Source organism: Narcine bancroftii, chromosome 13 (genome assembly GCF_036971445.1).
Source record: "Narcine bancroftii isolate sNarBan1 chromosome 13, sNarBan1.hap1, whole genome shotgun sequence".
NCBI classification, from domain to species: Eukaryota; Metazoa; Chordata; class Chondrichthyes; order Torpediniformes; family Narcinidae; genus Narcine; species Narcine bancroftii.
Genome location: NC_091481.1, coordinates 1,720,878 through 1,744,329, shown reverse-complemented (window position 1 = coordinate 1,744,329; position 23,452 = coordinate 1,720,878). Strand labels below are relative to the sequence as shown.

The following is a 23,452-nucleotide window of genomic DNA, read 5'->3' as shown; positions in this document are numbered from 1 at the left end:
GCTCCAATCACAATCCCCCCCTCCCGGCCAGCGCTCCAATCACAATCCGCCCTCTCGCCCAGCGCTCCAATCACAATCCCCCCCTCCCGGCCTGCGCTCCAATCACAATCCCCCCTCTCGCCCAGCGCTCCAATCACAATCCCCCCCTCCCGGCCAGCGCTCCAATCACAATCCGCCCTCCCGGCCAGCGCTCCAATCACAATCCGCCCTCTCGGCCAGCGCTCCAATCATTATTCTCCCACTTGACCTGCTTTCCTATCTGAATCCCCTCCATCATTGGTGCTCAACAATGAGTTTTGCTTCCTCTCATCTGCCTATTGGTGGTTTGTGTGCCAATCATCTCTGTTCCCCGCCTATTACGGATGGGCGCTCAGGTTCTCCCAGCATGCCTCGCGGCCTTCTCTGTCATCAAGATGGCGGCGATCGGTGTGCACTTGGGCGGTACGAGCAGCTGCGTGGCTGTTTGCAAGGTAGCGGGGGCGGCGCTTCAGTCGGTACCACTCCTGGCACCGAGTAGGGCCGGTGGAGTGGCCGGTCGGTCGGTCGGGGGCGGGGGGTTGCGGCCGCCGCCGGTTGCGGTCGGGGGAGTATCTCGGTGTGGCCAGTAAGGAGGTGGGGGCGTGGGGGGCATCCCATTGTGGCCAGTGCAGGGGTGGAGGGGGGCATCCCTGTTTGGGTTGGGGTTGCGGAGGGGGGGGGGCATCCCTGTTTGGGTTGGGGTTGCATCCCTGTTTGGGTTGGGGTTGCGGAGGGGGGGGCATCCCTGTTTGGGTTGGGGTTGCGGAGGGGTGGGGGCATCCCTGTTTGGGTTGGGGTTGCATCCCTGTTTGGGTTGGGGTTGCGGTTGCGGAGGGGGGGGAATCCCTGTTTGGGTTGGGGTTGCAGGGAGGTGGGGGCATTCCTGTTTGGGTTGGGGTTGCATCCCTGTTTGGGTTGGGGTTGCGGAGGGGGGGGCATCCCTGTTTGGGTTGGGGTTGCGGAGGGGTGGGGGCATCCCTGTTTGGGTTGGGGTTGCATCCCTGTTTGGGTTGGGGTTGCGGTTGCGGAGGGGGGGGAATCCCTGTTTGGGTTGGGGTTGCAGGGAGGTGGGGGCATTCCTGTTTGGGTTGGGGGGCATCCCAGTGCGGCCAGCTCGGGGTTGGAAGCATCCCGGTGCGGTCGGTGGGGTGGGGGTATCCCCGTGTGGCTTGCACAGGGGTGGGGATCCTCCCTGTGTGGTGTGGATGGGGATTAACGGCCCAGCTGGCATAAACCACTGAATGAGTCAATGACGAGTTGAGTTCTGCAGGGATGTGTTCTGGCATCCGTAAGGGTCTGTAAATTTGCAGATCACACAAAGGTTACAAGATTGAGTTCAAGAGGAGACCTCACATAGAGTATTGTGTTCAGTTCTGGTCACCTCATTATAGGAAGCTATGGAGAGGGTGCAGAAATTTACCAGGATGTTGCCTGGATTGGAAAACATGCCTTAAGAGGCAAGGTGAGCAGAGCTGGGACCTTTCTCTTTGAAGCCTAGAAGGATAAGAGGAGACTTGATGGAGGTCTACAAGAATATGAGCGGTATAGATAGGGTGGACAGCCATCACCTTTTCCCAGGACAGGAGTAGCAAACATATGTACAAAGTGAAGGGGTTGTTTAGAGGAGATATCAGGGTTAAGCTTTGTTACACAGAGAGTTGTAGTAATACCTTTAAGAAGGGTGCAGGCCTGAAACGTTGGTGATGTATCTTTACCTCCTATGGATACTGCGAGTCCGCCTGAGTTCCTCCAGCATTTACTGTGTGTTTTTACTATTTTGGGATTCATGTAGGTCTGATGATGTCAGGAAAGAAACTGCCCTTGAACCTAATAATGCTTGATCTCAAACTGGTGAATCTCCTTCCTGTCAGGAGGGAGGGGTTGGTGAACAGGGTGTAGATGGAATGAACCTTTTAATATGTTGGGAGTCAGTGGGAGTTATAGGCGGAGTTGATGAAAAGTAGGGTGGGGGTTATGTTTGATGGCTTGAACTGCAGAGACTCCAACCTTCTCCCCGATACTTCACCAGGTTGTTTGCACATTTAGAGTGGCACCGATAGTGTAGTTGTTAGTCCAACACTATTCCAGTGCCAGTGACCTGGATACAAATCCAGAACAGTCTGTAAGCAGTTTGTACATTCTCTCCCTATCTCTCTGGGGTTTCCCCGAGTCCTTTGGTTTCCTCTCCAATTCCAAAGGTGTACCGGGTCGGTAGGTTAATTGGGTGAATTTGGACTTTGCGGGCTTGTGAGGTGGAAGGGCCTGTTACTGTGCTGTATCTCTAATTTTTTTAAAAATTGGTCTCATGAAGATTTGGGCTCTCTGTGCCGTCTGATAGATCTCCACAATGCAATTTTTGCCTCCCTCAATTCCTACTAATGACACAAAATTGGTGGAGTGATGGGTAGAGTGGATTGTCAAAGGATATAAATCACTTGGAAATAAGGGTGAGACATGGCAGATGGAGTTTATTCTGGGGTTGCACTCTGAAATTCAAATGCAAGAATGTATGGGGTCAATGGCAAGACCCTTGCGAGCAGTGATATATAGTGAAAATGTCAGATTCTTGAGGGCATATGTTTAACCTGAGAGGGGCAAAGTTTAAAGGAGATTTAGAAAGAAAGTTTTTTAAGCAGAGAATGGTAGCATCTCTGATTATGATGAAAGGGGGAATAGTGGAAATGGACGATAGCAATGAATAAGAGACATTAGCCGCTTTCAGGTGCTTGGATGCAGATAATGTGCTGGCAGACGCAGCTGAGGGAGTGCAGCTGGGACGTTCAAGAGGCCGTGGAGAAGACACCTTTCTGTCACCTGGACGTGCCTGCTGAAGGAGAGCCTCGTTCTAGCGAACACCGGTTTCTGTGGACTGTAGCTGCTTTCGGGTGCAATGGGGGGGGTGGGGTTCTATGAGCTGGAGATTATACCGACAGGAGGAGGGTTGGGTAAGTGCTCCTCCTGGCCAGGTTCTCCACTTTTAGGTGGTCTCCCGACAGCCGCATAGGAGTAGAATATGCGGCTTTACGTTGGGGTATTTTGGCCATCTGAAAGTGCCTATTGAGATGCGTACATTAACAGGCTGGGGTTCAGTTACCTGGGCCCTGAACTCTTGAGATTGTACATCGAAAACATTTCCATCACTTTTACCTGCTGGAAGGTGCTACTTCTTTGGAAGGCCAGCTAACCAACATTTAATCAGTATTTCCTCATGTGGCTTAGTGTCAATTCTGTTTTTCCAGATTCCTGACAAAGGGCCCAGGCCCAAAACATTGGTTACCCTTTACTGTTGACGCTGTGTGACCTGCTGATATTCCCCAGCACTTTTGTGCATTGACAAACCACCAAATCATCAAATTATTTGTATTTCAGGATGGCCGTGCAGATGTTGTAGCGAACGATTCAGGTGATCGTGTGACCCCAGCAGTTGTTGCTTACAGAGAGAATGAGAAGGTAATTCAACTATCTTATTTCTTTGATTTTTACACTTTGAACTTTGGAAATCCCAATATTTTGTTCACTTAGGTTGTTGGCTTGGCTGCAAAACAAGGGAGAATCAGAAATGCTTCAAACACAGTTGTGAAAGTCAAGCAGATTCTTGGCAGATGGTAAGTACGGATAGCTTTGTTTCAGATGCAATTGATGATGAAATGTTTGCAGCCTAACTGGTACCAAGAAAATATGGAATGTTTATGAATGTTAAATGTATATTCTAGAGTCAGAATTGTACACCAGGTCTTGTTTAGGGTTAGTTATTGAGGTTGGACTGGATGGAATAGGAAGATGCAGTAAAATCCCCAGTATCTGGCACCTATGGGGATTGTGGATGCCTGATATGCAAATTTTCTGGTTGCCTGAGACACACTCTTCCAATGCCTAACTAATGCACCCTCATTAAGAATAAACAGTTTAAAAGACGAAAGACTTGTCCAGTTTTCAGGTTATAAATTTAATTTGCATAAAAGTGAACTATTACCACTAAAGGATCTTTTTCAAAAAATTCTAATTTCCCTTACAAATCAACAAGTATTTAATTAATTACTCTGTAACAATGTGCTAAATGGTTGTTTTTAAAAATTAGTTATATATGTATTGATTTTAAATAAAATATTTTTAAAAATTCTAATTTCCCATTTAAAATATTTAAAGACCAATTTAGATATTTGGGAATTATAATAGCATAACATAACATAACAATTACAGCACGGAAACAGGCCATTAGGCCCTTCTAGTCCGCACCGAACCAAACACCCCTTTCTAATCCCACCTCCCTGCACAATGCCCATAACCCTCCATCTTCTTCTCATCCATATACCTGTCCAACCTTTTCTTAAATAATACAATTGACTCCGCCGCCACTATTTCTCCCGGAAGATCATTCCACACAGCTACCACTCTGAGTAAAGAAGTTCCCCCTCATGTTACCTCTAAACCTCTGTCCCTTAATTCTTAACTCATGTCCTCTTGTTTTAAACTTTCCTCCTCTTAACGGAAATAGTCTATCCACATCCATTCTGTCTATCCCTTTCATAATCTTAAATACTTCTATCAAATCCCCTCTCAACCTTCTACGCTCCAAAGAATAAAGACCCAATCTGTCCAATCTCTCCCCATACTCCAGATGCTTAAACCCAGGCAACATTCTGGTAAACCTTCTCTGCACTCTCTCCACTCTGTTTATATCCTTCCTATAATTAGGCGACCAGAACTGCACACAGAACTCCAAATTAGGCCGCACCAACGTCTTATACAATCTCAACATCACCTCCCAACTCCTATATTCCATGCAATGATTGATAAAGGCCAGCATACTAAAAGCCTTCTTCACCACCCTATTCACGTGAGTTTCTACCTTCAGGGAACGATGTACCGTTACTCCTAAATCTTTCTGCTCTTCTGTATTCCTCAATGCTCTCCCATTTACCACGTATGTCCTGTTCTGATTCTTCTTACCAAAATGAAGCACCTCACACTTATCAGCATTAAATTCCATCTGCCATTTTTCAGCCCTCTTTTCTAAGCATATAATTATAAGAAGTTATAAAAATCTACTCAAAGATTTAATCAGATTTAGGAATTATTACCATATTATCACTAAGATGACTGCAGGCATCGACTTGATTAAAATGAACATTTTACCTACATTTTTGTATCTTTTTCAAGTTTTGCCAATCTTCATTCCTAAATATTTTTTTGATTCAGTAGATTTGTTTATTTCTTCGAACATATGGCAAGGAAACCAACGTCGCATAAACAAAGCTCATCCTCAAAAGACTAAATGAAGTGGGGGATTATCATTTCCAAATCTTAGATTTCACTATTGGGCGGTTAACATACAGAATCTACTTTTACTGTTACATTTTGATAAACTAGTCAACTGCCCCTCTTGGATAGAAATGAAATTGAATTTCTCTAAAAATTCAGCCATGTTGGCAATTTTAGCGTCTTTTTTACCCCTCTCCTCTTCTAAAATGACACACAATCTGATCATGAGAAATAGACTGAGAATATGGGCTCAATTTAGGAAATTATTTGGCATTAATAGTTTCTCTCTTGCCAGTCCTATTATAGATAACCACCTTTTTGTTAGATGCAGGTTTTAAGGAATGGTGTAGATTAGATATCAAAAGTTATAGAGATCTTTTATTTTGAAATAATTGTTCTTAATTTGCCAAATTTAAACTTCCTAATAGAACACTATTTTAGATATTTACAAGTTAGGTATTTTGTTCGTTCTAAGCTTTCTGATTTTCAGAAAATAATATTCTTGATTTACTTTTTGATTTGCTATTTTCCCAGAGTGGATTAATATCAATTATTTATAATAATGTATTAGATTTAAGACCAGCCTCAATGATTGCGATTTGAGCATTTTCAGACCAAGATTGGATTTTCACGCTTGATTAATCAGTCCTCATTCTATGCACGACTCTGTTTGTTACAATTTAAGGTGGTTCATAGGATACACATTCAAAGTTAAATGATCTCATTTTTATGCGGATGTTGATCCACTATGTGACGAGTGTAAAATCTTTTGAAGCTTCATTGATTTGTATGTTTTGTGAGTGCCTTAATTTAGAAACATTTTGGAAGATATTTTTCAATGATTCTAAAAGCAAATTAGAACCATGCCCTCTCATTGCTTTGTTTGTTTTCCTCGAAGAGGATTTACTCTTGACTTCAACCCAAGAGTGAATTTTAGCTTTTACCTTGTTGATAGCTAGACGAGCAATTTTAAAGAAATGGAAGGATAACTCTCCATATACTCATGCCCAGTGGTTACATGATGTTCTGTCCTGTTTAAGTTTGGAGAAAATTAGATACAACATTATAGATTTGACAAGATGTAGGTCCCATTCACAGATTACGATCATGATTGGAAGATTTAAGAAGTCCGGAGACTCTCCGTCTGGTGGCTGAAGGTCGCTATTTGATCCATATCTTTACAGTTCTACAAATTAACCTTGTTTAGAGGGAGGGGTTCGATTAGTTAGAGGATTTTGTTTCTTTTTTCTCTTATTTAAGATTAATTAATTAAACATGGTTTAAAATATAACCATATAACAATTGCAGCACAGAAACAGGCCAGTTTGGCCTTCTAATCCATGCTAAACACCTTCTCCCACCTTGACCCATTGAACTGTACCTGGTCCATAATCCTTGTGACTGAATTATATCTCTCTCCAGTAAATATTTTGTGCATGTTGTAATGAAACCATCCACATGTTTGAAATACTTGTTTTGTTCAGTAAAACCTCTGGTATCTGGCACCTGTGGGAATTGGTGGATGCTGCATAAGTGAATTTCCTGGTTGCTTGAGGTTGTGTGATTGGTGAACTAATGCACCAATTTTAAACTTCCGTATTTTTTTACCTCTTTATTTTTCTCAATTCTTTTTGCCAGTTACTTGAATTCTGGATAATGGGTGTTTTGCTGTTTTTGGTATTGAAGATGTGTCCTTCCTTCTCTAAGCTGTTTTTAACTTGTTGTTAGTTTTGAGGATCCTCAAGTTCAGAAGCACGTGGCTGAAAGCAAATGTTCTGTAAGTATTGCTGGAATGTGGTTTTTGATCTATTTTAGTTTTGAAGCTTGCCTTTAAATTTAAAAAAAACAAAATCCTCGTCTATCCTGACAATGCAGCTGCCTTTTGTTCTCCAATCTTCTCAGCCAGCAGGAACACAATGTGAAAGGCTAATCCAACCATGACTGAAGTATGAGGAAAAAATAGCCATATTATCTCCTGTGCCAAGGGGTTGAATGCATTTTTAAGTGTCACAGAGTTAGCAAGTTGAGTAAAATGATGTTGAGCTATTATAGCTTTCAGCGGGTTGCTCTTGATTTTCTGTGAAACAGCATAATTTGTGTTTGCCAAACAAGGGCATTTTGTCCAAATCCTTTTCAAATGGCAGTGATATCTAAAACAAGGGCACCGCTTTAAGGTAGGAGATTTCAAGGGGATCTAAGTTTTGTTTTAAACAGCAGTTGATATCTGGAACCTACTACCAGTAAAGGTGGTGGAATCCAATCTAATCCCTCCATTTTTGACAGCTACTTAAAAAGGACAAAGTAGAGAAGGATGCAACCCTAATGTAGGCAAATGGGATTAGTGTTGATGAGCAGAAAGTTTAGCATGGATGTAGTGAGCTGAATGGCCTGATGCTGTAGAGTTTAACTCCATGAACATTCGGAGACTATTTGGATGCAACGTGAGTTTGAGTCTTAGAAAAGACATGGGTATTTCACATTTACTTTATCAAGTTTCTTTTTCAAAGATATTGTGAAAAGGAAAGGATGAGTTTTAATTTAAAAAAAACACAAAAAGTGGAAATCTAGAATGAAAACAGAATGATCAAGACTCGATGTCGTGCCTCATTTGTTGTCAAGATGAACCAATTAATGATTTATCTTGATACAATATTTTGACAAAAAAGTATTCATGTTTTGATTTTCAATCTTGCTCTCTGTTCATAAGAATGAATTTGTTCATGATTAGGACCAAGGTTTTTTTTTTTACATGTTTAAACAGGTTATCAATAAGGATGGTAAACCCAGATATGGGATTTGTACTGGGGAAGAGCTGAAGGTTATCTGTCCAGAGGATGTCATGCAACTGATCTTTGAAAAAATGAAGGGCAAGTTTAACTTTATTCAAAAGGACAATTGCATTCAAATTTCTGATTTTAATATTGCAATAAATTCCTGAACATTTTGCTCAGTAAAGATTTGCTTTAGGATCACTAAGGCGCACAAGTTTTGCCTATGTGCTTATTTGAATCTGCAGTTAAAGTCTGTAAATGGAATGATAATAATCACGAATCCTGGTGGAAATAATGAGATTCCTTATCTGTATATTGTGGTTTCTTTTGGCTAATACAATTTGTTTTCTCTGCTTACAGAGACTGCACAGTCAGCGTTGGGTTCTGATGTCAACAATGTTGTTATAACTGTCCCACTGGACTTTGACAACAATCAAAAGAATGTTCTCAGGTAGACCGGCTGAGGAGATGTTTTCCCAGTGAGCTAATTAGAATTGTTCAAACCTATCCGACTACCACTCATTGCTCTTTGCAGTTAACCTTCTGACAATTTTCAGTGGCTGGAATTTTCTTTTTTTCTCTCACTTATTTTGTTTAGTTTCGAGATAATGTGGTCACAGGCCCTTCTGGCTACACTGCCCAAATGCACCAATTAACCTACTAACCCCATAGGTTTTGGTGGATGGGAGGAAACTGGGGCCTCCGGAGGAAACCCACATGTTCACAGGGAGAACATGTCCAGACAGCGACCGATTCCAACCCGTTCTTCTGTGCAAAGGTTCCTTTGCTCCTCCCCATGGAATATAATCTCCCACTATTCCAGTGAACATTGTTAAGATCTAAGGGCAAGGGCACATAGTTCTGTTTGATCAGAGCTTTATGTTTTGAGTTTATATCGTGTGAAATACTTTGTTGTGTAGGCAGGCAGCCCAAGCAGCTGGTTTCAATGTGCTACGGCTGATTCACGAACCTTCAGCAGCTCTTCTTGCGTTTGGAATCGGACAGGAAGCGCCTTTGGGAAAGAGGTATCTTTTATACAATGTCTATAAATAATGGCTATGATTTTGTATGATATTTGAAATCTTTATAAATGTATTTTTACAAACTCTGCCTTTGTTTTGAGTATTCAAACCCCCACTTTATTTCACTGGGATGGAATGGAGTTTGAATTTGTACTCCTCTTGATCTTCTTTTCTTTGTCCATCATAACATATTAATGTCACCTTCTACTCTTGTGTGTTGGTTCAGCCTCCCCTTAAATGCATCAACACGATTCACCTCTGTTACCTGCCATGGAAATGGGTCTTCAAGTCAAGTTTATTGTCATCTGATTGGACAAGTACAGCCTGACCAAACAGCGTTCTCCAGTCCTCGGTGCAAAACACGCAGACACACAACTCACATACAGACAAACAATACATATGCAGGACATGTATTCATCTATACAAATATTGTTTTGTGAATATGAGAGTCTCGGCTGGTTAGTGTTAGTAGTTCCTTTGTTAGTAGTTCAGCATTCTCGCTGGGAAGAAGCTGTTTCTCAGTCTGGTTGTTCGGGCTCTGATACTCCTGTATCTCTTTCCTGACCCAAGCAGCTGAAAGATGCTGTGTGCAAGGTGGTAATGGTCTTCAACAATTTTGTGTGCCCTTTTCAGACAATGATCCCAGTAGATCATGTCAATGAGGGGGGAAGGGAAACTCCATTGATCCTCTCTGCCACTCTTATGGTCCTATGGATTGACCTCTGATCCATTTCTTTGCAGCAATCATACCACGCTGTGATAAAGCCGAGCAGGATGTTCTCAGTAGAGCTCCTGTAGAAGGTTGACATGATGGTGGCCAGTAGCCTCACCTGCTTCAGTCTTCTCAGGAAGTGCAGTCACTGTTGCGCCTTCCTAACAAGTGATGGGACGTTGAATCTCTACAATAGGTCACTAGTTAAGTGAACTCCAAGGAACTTGGTGCTCTCCACTACAAAGTTGTTGATGTTTAATGAAGGGTGGAGTCTTCTGTTCTCACTGCTCTATAATTAAGGACATTTCTTTTGAATTCCCTGTTAGTGACTCAGTTACACTGATAGCCTCTCTTCCCAAAGTGAATATTTATACATGATACTCGTGGTACATAGCACCACCATATCACCATATACAGCACAGAACAGGCCAGTTTGGCCCTACGAGTCCATGCCAGAATAAATCTCCACCCTCCTCGTCCCAGCATGCGGGAAGCATTTTTTTTAGAGATGATCACACTGGCATATCAGCCAGTCGCCTCCTCGTGACTCCTGATGTTCTATGCTCATTTTAGGTACTGCCCTATTTATTTTGGTAGTTTAATGTTTCTACGTTGAATTGTTGCATTAGATCCCAGTCCGATTATAGATTTTGATTCCTAGTTGGAACCTGACAATTTTGGTATTTATTTCTTAATTCCTCTGTGTTTATAGTAACGTATTGGTTTACAAACTCGGAGGTTCGTCCCTTTCTGTCACAGTAATAGAAGTAAACAGTGGCACGTTCAGAGTCCTCGCCTCTCATGCTGATGACAGCATAGGAGGAGAGTGTTTCACAGAAGCCTTGGCACAGCATCTAGCATCAGAATTTCAGAGGTAAGGGTTTGTGTGACGTTTTACAACATGTTGGGTGATGCGTATTTCTGCCAGATTTTAAAATGACCCCTCTTTTTCAATAGGTTGTTTAAGTACAATATAAAGGAAAATGCAAGAGCCATGATGAAGCTGATAAATAGTGCTGATGTTGCAAAGCATGCTTTGTCAACTTTGGGAAGTGCCAACTGTTTCGTAGATTCACTTCATGAAGGTTTAGACTTTGAATGTTCTGTATCCAGGTATGTGTACAGTTGCACAAACAGGAAGTCCGGGATATACTTGTTTTCTGTGGCATGGGAGGACAGGTAACATTTCAAGTCGGGGGCCTCTGAACTACCAACATGAGAAAATGTGTATTAGGATTTGGGCGTCACCATTAGCGTTGTCGTAAGCATAACGCTGTTACAGCGCCGGCGATCGGGACTGAGGTTCGAATCCCGCACTGTCTGTAAGGAGGTTACACGTTTGCCCCGTGTCTGCGGGGGTTTCCTCTGGGTACTCCGGTTTCCTCCCGCCCTTCCAAAGCACACGGAGGTGGAGGTCGGTTGGGAATTTGGGCGGCAATTTCTATAATTTCTTTCACTGCATTTTCTTCTGCGTGCATTTCTAAAACTGATCATTTCCTATTCCACACGGCAACGCCATGTGGCTGATTTTGCCTAATCAGCAGCCTTTGTATTTAAGTGTTCATTTACTTTTAGGGCACGATTTGAATCTCTGTGTGCAACACTGTTTAGCCAAAGCATCCAACCTGTACAGAAGCTTGTGGAAGAAGCAGGGATTTCTCGATGCGATATTTCTAAGGTTTGAACGGAGTTCTGCTTTTTTTTTTGTTTGGGCTGACCTATCAATGACTACCATGAAACAATGAATACGTGTGTAATAGTTGACACTGTGTAAAAGTTGACACACCCCACCCCATCCTTCCTTATTTTTGACTCAAAAATCCAGTATTTTCTATATATTGAATGTAAAGTCAAACCCGCCTCCCCCCTTATTTTTTTGGCTCCAGCCACCCACCCACCAGAGCTCTCGATGCCTCGATTGCAGACTCTTGCCTAGGTCCCAAATGCTCGCCCATCCAAGCTCCTGATGCCTCGACCGCAGACTCACTTAGGCCCCAACCACCAGCCCAGCAGAATTCCCAAACACCCCCGAACACAGACTTACCACCTGATTCCAGCCAGCTGCCTGCCGGTCCAAGCTCCTGACGCAGGTACTTCCAGCAGTCAAAAGTAGGGTATGTGTGTAATAATCAACCCCCTAAATTTTAGCCTAAAAATTGGCCCCTGAAATTCGATTATTACTTATGTATATAGAGTCTTTCTTTAGAAATTAAATATAATATTTGTTAAATGTCAAATATCACTGTTTTCACATGTAGCTCTGGATTGGGAGGTCAGCTCTACTTTATTTTTAGGTTTGCTGAGCATTCTTTAACCCCCTAGTGGACATTGAAGCATTTGTACAAAGAGCTGAGCAAAGTTTCTCGTGGGTGGTGGGGGTGGCTGGGAGATGTGAATCATTTTTCTTATTGCCATTTACATTGTCTTTATTACATAAAGACTGAGTATCTTTGGAGTCTTGCAGATTAAAGGAAATTCCCATGGTACAAACATTTTCCTATTTGCAACCTCTTCAATGTATTGTGCTTTGGAGAAGCAAGTTAGAATCAGACATTTGTCTCTGAGATTCAGTTTGGTCTCAATTACAAGAGTCTGAGTTCCTTTAATTCTGTCTTGTGGATCATAGAAAACTCTGCAAATCTGAGAACCAAAGTTTGTATACTATCTGTATGGAATGTTATTCTATGCTACTCAAGACGATAACACACAGGAACAGAAATAGGCCAGTCAACCCATCAAGTCTGCCCTGCCAGTTAATCATGATCTGACCCATTTTCCCCACTCATGCCCTCTGCCCGGCCTTTTCCACATAACCTTTGATGCCCTGGCTAATCAAGAACCTGTCAATCTCTGCCTTAAATACACCCAATGACCCCGCCTCTACAACCACCTGTGGTAACAAATTCCACAGATTCACCACCCACTGGCTGAAGAACTTCCTCTGGATCTCTGTTCTAAGTGGAAACCCTTCAGTCCTGAAATTGTACCCCCTTGTCCTAGATCCTCCCACCATGGGAAACAACCTTCTGACCTAACTTTGAAGAAAGGCTCTAGCCTGAAACGTCGGTCACGTATCTTTGCTATTGCTACATGACCTGCTGAGATTCTCCAGCACTGTTTTTACTCTATCCACAGTGTCTACAGAATTTTGTGATTTACCTCTTACCTTTCTACATCTTCTCTGTCTATGCCTTTCAACATTTGAAATCTTTTAATGAATTTCTCCGCCCCCCCCGCCCCTCATATACAAGCTAAGAGCTGTCAAATGGTCCTCGTATGATGACCCTTTCATTCCCTGCATTAGAACATCTTGGTGTCAACTATATTTTGGTTTGTTCTCCCCAGGTTGTTCTCTGTGGGGGATCAGCTCGCATTCCAAAACTGCAGCAAATGATTCGAGACTTGTTTCCAGACGTTGATTTGCTAAACTCCATCCCTCCAGATGAAGTGATTGCCGTTGGTGCTGCGATCCAGGCTGCCCTGCTGTCGGGGAAGGAGAGCATTGCATTGGAGGAGGATGCCCTCATTGTGGAATGCTCAGCTCGAAACATTCTTGCCAAGGTATTCATCTGAGTGCAAGAAATGATATTAATTTAACCTAACTTAACCCCCTTCTCGTTCTAAGCGCACGTGTAAACGCCCTTGATGAAGGCACGGTTTTTAACCTGAGTTTCTCCAGCATTTGTGTGTTTTTTTTTCACTTAACCAAGGATAGTCAGCAGGTTTTTAACCATGGATGGGGTATCAAGAACAAGAGGACATACGTTTAAGTGGGAGGCAAGTTGGAACCTGTGGGAGGGATTTTTGTGTGGAGAGTGGATAATATCTGAAGGTGATGTATCAGATGCAATCACTATTTGAGAGGTATTTAGGGATAAAGAGAGGCAAAGCAGAGAAAGGTGTGGTTCTAATGCAGAAGATTTTCTAGGATGTTGCTGGGATTTCAGGAATTCATTTACAGGGAAAGGTTAAACACGTTAAGTCTTTATTTCTTGGAATGTAGAAGAATGATGGGAGATTTGATCGAGGTGTACAAAATTAGAAGGGGTACAGGTAGTAAATGCAACTAGGCTTTTTCCACTGAGTGGGTAAGATCCAAACCAAAAGACGTGAGTTAAGGGTGAAAGTGGAAAAGTTTAGGGGGAACTTCTTCACACAGAGTAGTGGAGGGAGGTGTGGACAAGCTGCCAGCTGAAGAGATGAATGTGGGCTCATTTTTAACATTTAAGAAGAATTTGGGCAGGTTCATGGATGGAGGGAGGGTGGGGTATGGAGGGATAAGGATTGGGTGCAAGTCAGTGAGACAAGGTAGAATAATAGATTGTCACAGGGTAGAAGAGTCTGTTTTCTGTGCTGCAATGCTCTCTAGTTCTAATGAGATGTGTAGATGAGCAAAAGGGTTAATAAGAACACAATGAACTTCTGTGCTGTACATTATAAATTAACTTTCTGTTCCATCTCCACAATGGAGATGCATCTTTGTGGTGTGTTTTACAGGCAATTGTAGACATGTTCACATTACCCCTATCCTCCCTGTGTTTTTGACAGGAGACTGATGAGTCTGGGTCTGACTCCTACACTGTCGTGTTTCCATCGGGTACTCCACTTCCAGCGAGAAGGCAACATGTGTTTCAGGCACCAGGAACCACATCCTCTGTTTGCCTTGAGCTTTATCAGTCTGGGGCAAAGGGATGTGAAAGAGAAAGGGATAAAGTGGCACAGGTCTGTTTTTTTCCCCACAGTTCCTCACCGGGGCGCCATTCACTTCACGTTGGCATCTTGCGTGAATTTGAGTTTCATGTACTAAAGACCACATCCAGGCACAGCCTGCGTGACTGGCCCATTCCCTCTCCACCTGTGTGGATGTAGCGTACCAGCTACCACAGCACCTCACCAGCCCTGCTTTAACTCTAAAGCTCCTCCCCTTGGAAGGATGAGGGAATCAGCCCACAGTGCGGGTAGCGATGGATGTGGATTGTGCAGGTGCAGCGGGGTTGGCAAGTTGCTGTAATCCATCTTGAAGCTGCCGCACATTTCCCCCTCGGGGAGCCCGGAACGAATATCCAAGATGGAAGATTAAATCAAGGATAGCATTTGTTTAAGTTTCATGGAAAGTTCTCCAGTATTTCCTTTGTTTTGCATTTTATGAATGTGATTCATTAATTTTTGGTTTGATTTTAAATGGTTAATAGATGGAAATGCAGATTAACGTTTGGAAAAATAAAAAACAGTTCTGCCAGTGGTCAATGGGCTTCTTCCTGCATAAGCAAAGTTTTGGAAATAAGTTAACTTATTCTTTTAAGACCATCAGACAGGCAACCATAAAAAGCATATTGGTAATGGCACTGTAAAATAGGAGAATGAATTAAAAAATAAATTAAATCTCTTTAAGTTGCCCATTAATGCAATCATGTTACAGGGTGCAGTTGAAAGATTTTTAATTTGCATTTTTATCTTAAGATTAATTCTGACACCTTGCATATAGCTTTGTAAATAATTGTGATAGTGCAGTCAAACCTCTGTTGCCCAGAATTCAAAGAAACGAGAAGCTAATTGTGGAAAATAAACAAGTTTTTAAAAAAATAGAAGTTTAAAATTGGTGCGCCTCACCTTTAATCACACTGCAGAATCTTAAGCAACTGGACAAATTACTTATCTGTCATCTACCAATCCCCATTCTGTTCTCCATTTGTTGAGTGTAGCCCTAGACAGCTAGCATAAAGAGACATGGACTACTCTTGTAATAGTTATGTGTTCTTTCTTTGGCTTGGCTTCGCGGACGAAGATTTAAGGAGGGGTAACGTCCACATCTGCTGCAGGCTCGTTTGTGGCTGACAAGTCCGATGCGGGACAGGCAGACACGGTTGCAGCAATTGCAAGGGAAAATTGGTGGGTTGGGGTTGGGTGTTGGGGTTTTCCTCCTTTGTCTTTTGTCAGTGAGGTGGGCTCTGCAGTCTTCTTCAAAGGAGGTTGCTGCCTGCCGAACTGTGAGGCGGCAAGATGCACGGTTTGAGGCGATATCAGCCCACTGGCGGTGGTCAATGTGGCAGGCACCAAGAGATTTCTTCAGGCAGTCCTTGTACCTCTTCTTTGGTGCACCTCTGTCTTGGTGGCCAGTGGAGAGCTCGCCATAGAACACGATCTTGGGAAGGCGATGGTCCTCCATTCTGGAGACGTGACCTACCCAGCGCAGTTGGATCTTCAGCAGCGTGGATTTGATGCTGTCGGCCTCTGCCATTGCGAGTACTTCGATGTTGGTGATGAAGTTGCTCCAATGAATGTTGAGGATGGAGTGGAGACAATGCTGGTGGAAGCGTTCTAGGAGCCGTAGGTGATGCCGGTAGAGGACCCATGATTCGGAGCCGAACAGGAGAGTGCGTATGACAACGGCTCTGTATACACTAATCTTTGTGAGGTTTTTCAGTTGGTTGTTTTTCCAGACTCTTTTGTGTAGTCTTCCAAAGGCGCTATTTGCCTTGGCGAGTCTGTTGTCTATCTCATTGTCGATCCTTGCATCTGATGAAATGGTGCAGCCGAGATAGGTAAACTGGTTGACCGTTTTGAGTTTAGTGTGCCCGGTGGAGATGTGGGGGTGCTGGTAGTCATGGTGGGGCTGGTAGTCATGGTGGGGCTGGTAGTCATGGTGGGGCTGGTAGTCATGGTGGGGCTGGTAGTCATGGTGGGGCTGGTAGTCATGGTGGGGCTGGTAGTCATGGTGGGGCTGGTAGTCATGGTGGGGCTGGTAGTCATGGTGGGGCTGGTAGTCATGGTGGGGCTGGTAGTCATGGTGGGGCTGGTAGTCATGGTGGGGCTGGTAGTCATGGTGGGGCTGGTAGTCATGGTGGGGCTGGTAGTCATGGTGGGGCTGGTAGTCATGGTGGGGCTGGTAGTCATGGTGGGGCTGGTAGTCATGGTGGGGCTGGTAGTCATGGTGGGGCTGGTAGTCATGGTGGGGCTGGTAGTCATGGTGGGGCTGGTAGTCATGGTGGGGCTGGTAGTCATGGTGGGGCTGGTAGTCATGGTGGGGCTGGTAGTCATGGTGGGGCTGGTAGTCATGGTGGGGCTGGTAGTCATGGTGGGGCTGGCAGTCATGGTGGGGAGCTGGCAGTCATGGTGGGGCTGGTAGTCATGGTGGGGAGCTGGCTGATGGAGGACCTCAGTTTTCTTCAGGCTGACTTCCAGGCCAAACATTTTGGCAGTTTCCGCAAAGCAGGACGTCAAGCGCTGAAGAGCTGGCTCTGAATGGGCAACTAAAGCGGCATCATCTGCAAAGAGTAGTTCACGGACAAGTTTCTCTTGTGTCTTGGTGTGAGCTTGCAGGCGCCTCAGATTGAAGAGACTGCCATCCGTGCGGTACCGGATGTAAACAGCGTCTTCATTGTTGAGGTCTTTCATGGCTTGGTTCAGCATCATGCTGAAGAAGATTGAAAAGAGGGTTGGTGCGAGAACATAGCCTTGCTTCACGCCATTGTTAATGGAGAAGGGTTCAGAGAGCTATGTCTAGTGCATGGTATTAATGACCTCAAAGCAAGAAACTGCTGATGCAGAAGTGAAGATAAAATTGGATGCCCAGCAGAGTCATCAACCTGAAGCATTAACATTTTCTTTCTCTACAGACGCTGTCTGACCTGCTGATTATCCAGCATTTTCTGCTTCTATTAATTCTTCAATGAATTTGAATTACAAAAGATTGAGATGAAATCAGCCTTTCAAATCAGTTATTGTAGCGTACATGGTATTGTATAGGACGATCTCGGAACTTTAAATGTCACCTTAAAATCAGGTCGCCCTATCCAAAGGGAATAAAATTCTTCCTTTCCTGGTTCTGATACAATGTTATGAATGGCCTGTTAGTTATTTCAATGCTCCTCCGTGGGGTCCATCCGCCTGGTCCAGCTGCTGTCAGCTCTGTCAGGCTTTCAACGCCCTGTTATCGGAGCGTTTATTTTAAAATATCCAAATAAAATTTCAACCTTTCAATGAGAATTTGTTGTTAAAATATTGTGATTTGCTTTTAACACCATCTACTGGTCAGCGGTAAGTGCCAGATTTGGGGGAATCGGCTCCACCTGCCTGCCCTTTTCCCTTTACTCTTCATGTGGAATCGACTCCACCTGCCTGCCCTTTTCCCTTTACTCTTCATGTGGAATCAGCTCCACCTGCCTGCCCTTTTCCCTTTACTCTTCATGTGGAATCGGCTCCACCTGCCTGCCCGTTTCCCTTTACTCTTCATTCTCTTCCTTTCAAAAATCCAACTGATTATATCACAAATATATTTACCGAGGCAGCCTTAGGCAGAGAATTCCACAGATTCAATCCTATATCGGAAAGAAGTTTTTTAATTTAAAGTTTGAATTTTTAAATTTAGACATGCAGCACAATAACAGGCCCTTCTGGCCCACGAGCCCGTGCCATGCAATTAACCTACAACTCCTGTACGTTTTGATGGGTGAGAGGAAACTGGATCTCCCGGAGGAAACCCACGCAGACGTGGGGAGAACTTACAAACTCCTTCCAGACAGTGCCTTGGTCACTGGCACTGTAACAGTGTGGGGCTAACCGTGCCACCTCCTTTTCATCCTAAATCTACTCCCCTGAACCTGTCCCCCAGTTCTAGTCTAGAACTTTCCTGCCTCGCCATCCCTTTCATAATTTTGTATTTTTACAAAATCCCCTCTCATTCTTAATTCCATTGAGTTTTGTCCCAAAATGTTTTATTTAGTTAACATTAACAGTTGGGACCCTGCTCTTCATTCTTTTTTCATTTTGTTGATAGATTGTGCTCAGAGACTTGCAGCGGAAGGGGAGTGGCAGCCATGAAATTCTGGCTGTCCTTACCATGAAAAGGTGCGTACCTTGGTAACTCTTGTGGGAGGTGTCAGTGATTGGAGTGTGGATTTGGGAACAATATGTAGGAGATTTGGGTTTTTTGGGTTTTTTTTTGATGATTTGTTATTTCTTAATCCTATAAATTCAATATTTTGTGGTTCCAAAGTCGCTTGTTGCCTGTTGTCATATTTACTTGGGACTGTTTGCCATTTTTCAGCCATTCAGCATATCTTCCTGCTTCTGACTGCGAATCTTTGCCCTGCCAAGAGAATTCAGATTTATTGTCCGAGTACATACATGACATACAGTTTTACTGTACATACCGTGATTCTCTATCCTGAGGGCCAGGCAGAATTACCACTAATTGGCAGTGTAAAAAAAAAAAAACTACACAGCACGTCTGTAGAAATTTGCCAGCGTTTCTGTGATTCTCATTCGAGGCTCTCTCATAATAATGTCCCCTCCCCATCCACCCCATCACAACCCACCACCTTTATGGTAAAGGTGGGTTTTTTTTTGTCAAAAGTGCAGCAAAGAGGGTCCTTTTCGCTGCTCATGAGTCTGGGGCAGTCGTGGGTCATTTCGATGATGAGTGGAGGTGCATGACTGATGATGTCTCCTGGTTTTATCCTGGTGCCACTCTGCAGTGTTGCAGCCATACATCAAGATTTAATCTGCTCTGCTTGAGTTTGTTATTGTTATTGCAGCTCAACTCCCCCACTGCCCAGGAGTTCTGACACTGAGATACCTGATCTAAATTTTACATGAATACATCCTTGTAAATTTTCACTGCTTTCCTGTAGCACACTGAGCACGAGAATGATGCTGGGGCTCTGGGGTCTCGAGAAAGGGCCTAACCTGAGGTGTTGACCATCCATTTCTGTTCATGGATGCTGTTGCTGCCCTTTGCCTGCTCATACACTCCTGCATCTGCTGTTCTTGTGCTTGTCTGGTGCATTCGATCAGTTTGATGCTCCTTCACCAAATTTTCTTCTTTGTAGAGATGGGTCACTGCACGTAACCTGTACTGAGCAAGGAGCAGGAATTTCGGAGGCCGTCACTTTGGAAGTTGGATCCTAGCAGATTGATGGAAAGAGAATGACTCTCAGCTCAGCCAAGGATCCACTTTATTTAAATGAGTGCTTCAGACAATAGGTGTCCTGACTGGAAGGAATTCACCCCATGTGTAATCCAGCTACGAAATGTTCGGTTGCCCAGGGTGAAGTATTGCTCCTGCTTTGATCTCCCATCTCAAAATACTACAGACATCAGAAATTGGAAACCAAATAAGTGCTGGAAACATTGATGCTGGACCTCAACCCTCTGCCTCCACAAGCACTGCCTGACAGAGTTCCTCCAACACTTTGCCAGAAACATTCCGCAGTTCAAGTAGTATAGACAAAGAAACCGTAATGCCTCAGATCAATCAAATTGTGCTATGATATTGTAATATGCTTTTGTTAACTGAATGTTGCCCTCAATAAAATTTGGTCCCTTATTTTCAAACCAGGTCAGGGCAGGGTAGTCTGATCTACTGGAATTGTTAACAGGAGAAGCCCACCTCGTGGGGTGGCATGGTTAGTGTAGCAGTTCGCACAACGCTGTTACAGTGTCGGCAATTGAAACTGGGGTTGGAATCCCGCACTGTCTGTAAGGAGTTTGTACGTCCTCGCCGTGTCTGTGTGGGTTTCCTTCAGATGCTCCAGTTTCCTCCCACCCTTCAAAACTTACGGGGGTTGTAGGTTAATTGGGTAGCACGGGCTTGTGGGCCTATAAAGCCTGTTACCATGCTGCATGTCTAAATCCTGTATAAAATGAAGGGAAGGGGTTGAAAAAACCAGGGGAGTTGTGTACAAAGTGAAAGGAGGAAAGTTTGGAGTCATCATGGTAAGTTTTTAAAGAGTTGTGGGTGCCAGGAATGGTGGTGGAGGCTGGAACATTCGGAGCATGTAAGAGACCCTTAGACAGGCACATGGATGGAAGAAAAATAGAGGTGGGGAGGGTTTAGTTTTTTTTGGGTCACCACAACATCGTGGGCCAAAGGGCCTGTGTGTAATGTTCTATAAAGCATTCAATGGAATGTTTTGATTTTAAATTTATTTGGAAAGGAGCCAAGGAATGTGAAAAGGACAAACAGAAGAACCTGATCTAAATTTTAAGCTTGATGCTTTATATCAGTGAATGTCTCTGTATTTTTTTGGTAAGTTGAGAAGGCTTCCTGAACACTTGGCAGGAAGCTGCACAAATGGTTGGTTTAAATCATTCTCTGGCATGGGTTTGAGAGGAGAGGCAAGAAACTGGATTGGAAAAGGGCAGAAGAATATGGGTCATGAACTTGGGGGCCCCACAGCTCTCATGTACAAATCCACTATTACAAAATGAATACATTAAATAAAATAGGATGACCCTGGTGTGTGATGAATAAATTGTCCTTAATCGGAGTGAGCAGTGTGACCCTGACAAGAAACCAGGGCACAAGTGGGTGGAAACCTGATGTTAGTTAAATACTGTGGACGTTCAGGAAATTCTTTTAGGAATTTTATTGTATGATGCCTAATCTTAATTTGTTCTTGATGAAACTATCACATGATGGAAGAAGAATCAAAAGATGTTCATGTTTTTGGACGTGTGTTGGAGCAAACCCGAACTGGTGGGGTGCTCATAAACAGATTATATTACTTAACCTAATGCTCAAAACTGAAATGTCCTTTATTCAGCTAGATGAGTTAATTGAGTGTTTCCCAAGGTGGACGGTGCTGCCCCCTGTGGGCCGTGGAAAGATCCAAGGGGCAGTGAGGAAAAAGGGCCCAGTCCGAACCTTTGGTCTGCTGCAAAGTTGAAAGAAGCCAGTGCAGTAATTTTTTGGCCAGACTCTGGCCCATAGTGAGCAAAATAAACATTGACCAGGGGTTCTCGTGATAGCTGGTCTTGCTGGCTGCAATGTTGTACTGGCGTCACTGCACCACCCCTGCTCAGTGCCATCACTACTCGCCTCGCTGAGTACTGCCCCACACATGTATAATTGGTAGTTTTAGTGGATAATATGTATACCAGGATTCTGGTCTCAGCCAACATGTTTCCATGAGCTACTGTTTGGCCACCCCTTCATTCACCTAATTTAAATAGTCATGTTATGGGGGCAATGTTAAAACACCATGCAAGAGTGGCCACTTTTGCCAGAACAGAGTCAATGTTCTTTTACTCGTGTGGTACATTTTAGGAGTCTGAGAACAGCAGGTAAGAAACTGATCTTGAACCTGGACAGCATCACAGGGGGAAAACAAACTGGATTAAAGTTGCAGATAGATGACAACAATTTAGACATGTAACATCACTTGGGATGTGGGGGTCTTTATCGCCCACTCCTCTGAGCCAGAGAGAAATGTGGTTGGGGGGGGAGGGTTCCTCACCCCAAGAGCATTTGTCAGCAAAATTCGATACCGAGATGTCAGCATCTTTGAAGCCAGGAAATCAAATGCTTTAGAACATCACAGGCCCTTCAGTCCACAATGTATTGACTCCTATATTACCAAAAAAAAAACCCACACTCCCTACCCCCTAACCCTTGTTTTGTCTTCCATCATGTGCATGGCTAAGAGTCTCTTAATCCTTTGGACTCTGTGTCTCAGTTTTCAGGGATGCCCAACAAGCGCACTTACTCAGTGTCCCTATTTTCTGCGACTGGTTTTATACCCAAAACACCAGCTGGTTTGTACTGGTGTTCATACTGTAATTTACCCATGGACCCAGTCCGAAGTATATATTATGAAAAGTTAAAAATGGCCAGAGTCCACATGGCCCCCATTGTTCCAGCCTCCCCACCACTCTGGAAGAAAAATATCTTCCCTAAACATTGTTCCTATATAATGTGAAGGGCTCAAGCCTGAAATCTTGATTCTGTACCTTTATCTTTGTTAGGTCAAGTCCACTGTTTGACCTGCTGAGTTTCTCCAGCTTTGTGTTTTTAATTCAACCACAGAGTCTGCAGAGTTTCGTGTTTTACTTCTCCCCTAAATTTCCTCCTTTCACTTTGTGAAGAGGAAGGTTTCAAGGAAATTATTGAAGGAGAGAGAGAGGTGGAGGGGAGGGGAATTTTAAAGGTGGGAGAGTTAAATGGAGGAAGGAGGTTTGGAGTTGAGGGCAGTGGGCTGGTTCAATTTGGAAGCGATGAATGGCTCTCGGATGGAGGAAGTCCTGCTCCAAACAAGCACTGGGAGCTCACCTGGCTGGTGTTGAGAGGATCCCTCCTAATCAGATCCTTCCTACATGACCAGAACATCACCTGCCGTGCACGGTCCCTGAGATAAGTGAGGCGGAGAGGAGACAGCCACCCACCTCTTTGCTGAATGCAGATTCACGAAGAGTGCATGGAGAAGGATGCGAGGGTCCTCGTCACGGTTCATCCCCAGTGGCAGCGTGACAGAGGACTCTGATCTTACGGGCTGTTCCCAGGGATGCACACAGAGTCTGACACCCAGGACTGCAGGAAGACCATCGACTCGGTGAAAGATGCACGTTGGTCTGCCTGAAACCTGTTGGTCTTTCAACACATGGAGATGTTGGTGGGGGAAATGCTGCCGACTGGCACATTCCAGGCTGTAGGAGCACGTGCTGAGGGACAGACCGAGGCTTGGCGCAACCATCGCAAAGGTGCAGCGGGGAAGGACCACAGTCTCGAGTCCTCCTGTTACCAGGCACTGGGGGGGAAGGTCCTCAACAGAGGGGGGAGTAGCGACAAGATGCCACGGGGGGGGGTGGGGGTAGCTGGGTATTGACAAGGTAACATTGATGCCCGGGGGGGGTGGGGTATTGAGGAGAAGGTAACATTGATGCCCGGG

The 23,452-nt window shown here is 44.1% G+C and overlaps 1 protein-coding gene across 2 annotated transcripts; it reads left to right on the top strand.

The window, feature by feature from the left end:
* The first annotated feature begins 378 nt into the window (after window positions 1-378).
* On the top strand, window positions 379-20,120 carry hspa14 (heat shock protein 14). 2 transcript variants are annotated; one of them, XM_069909882.1, is made up of 14 exons: window positions 379-470; window positions 3,388-3,468; window positions 3,541-3,623; window positions 7,009-7,057; window positions 8,042-8,147; window positions 8,412-8,502; window positions 8,972-9,076; window positions 10,498-10,659; window positions 10,743-10,898; window positions 11,361-11,463; window positions 13,131-13,346; window positions 14,334-14,507; window positions 18,562-18,632; window positions 19,616-20,120. In XM_069909882.1, the coding sequence occupies exons 1-14, from the start codon at window positions 414-416 to the stop codon at window positions 19,692-19,694; spliced, it is 1,533 nt and encodes a 510-aa protein (XP_069765983.1). In that variant the 5' UTR covers window positions 379-413; the 3' UTR covers window positions 19,695-20,120. The 2 variants fall into 2 exon arrangements, with proteins under 2 accessions (XP_069765983.1, XP_069765984.1); XM_069909883.1 differs by lacking the exons at window positions 10,498-10,659; window positions 10,743-10,898.
* The last annotated feature ends 3,332 nt before the right edge of the window (window positions 20,121-23,452 follow it).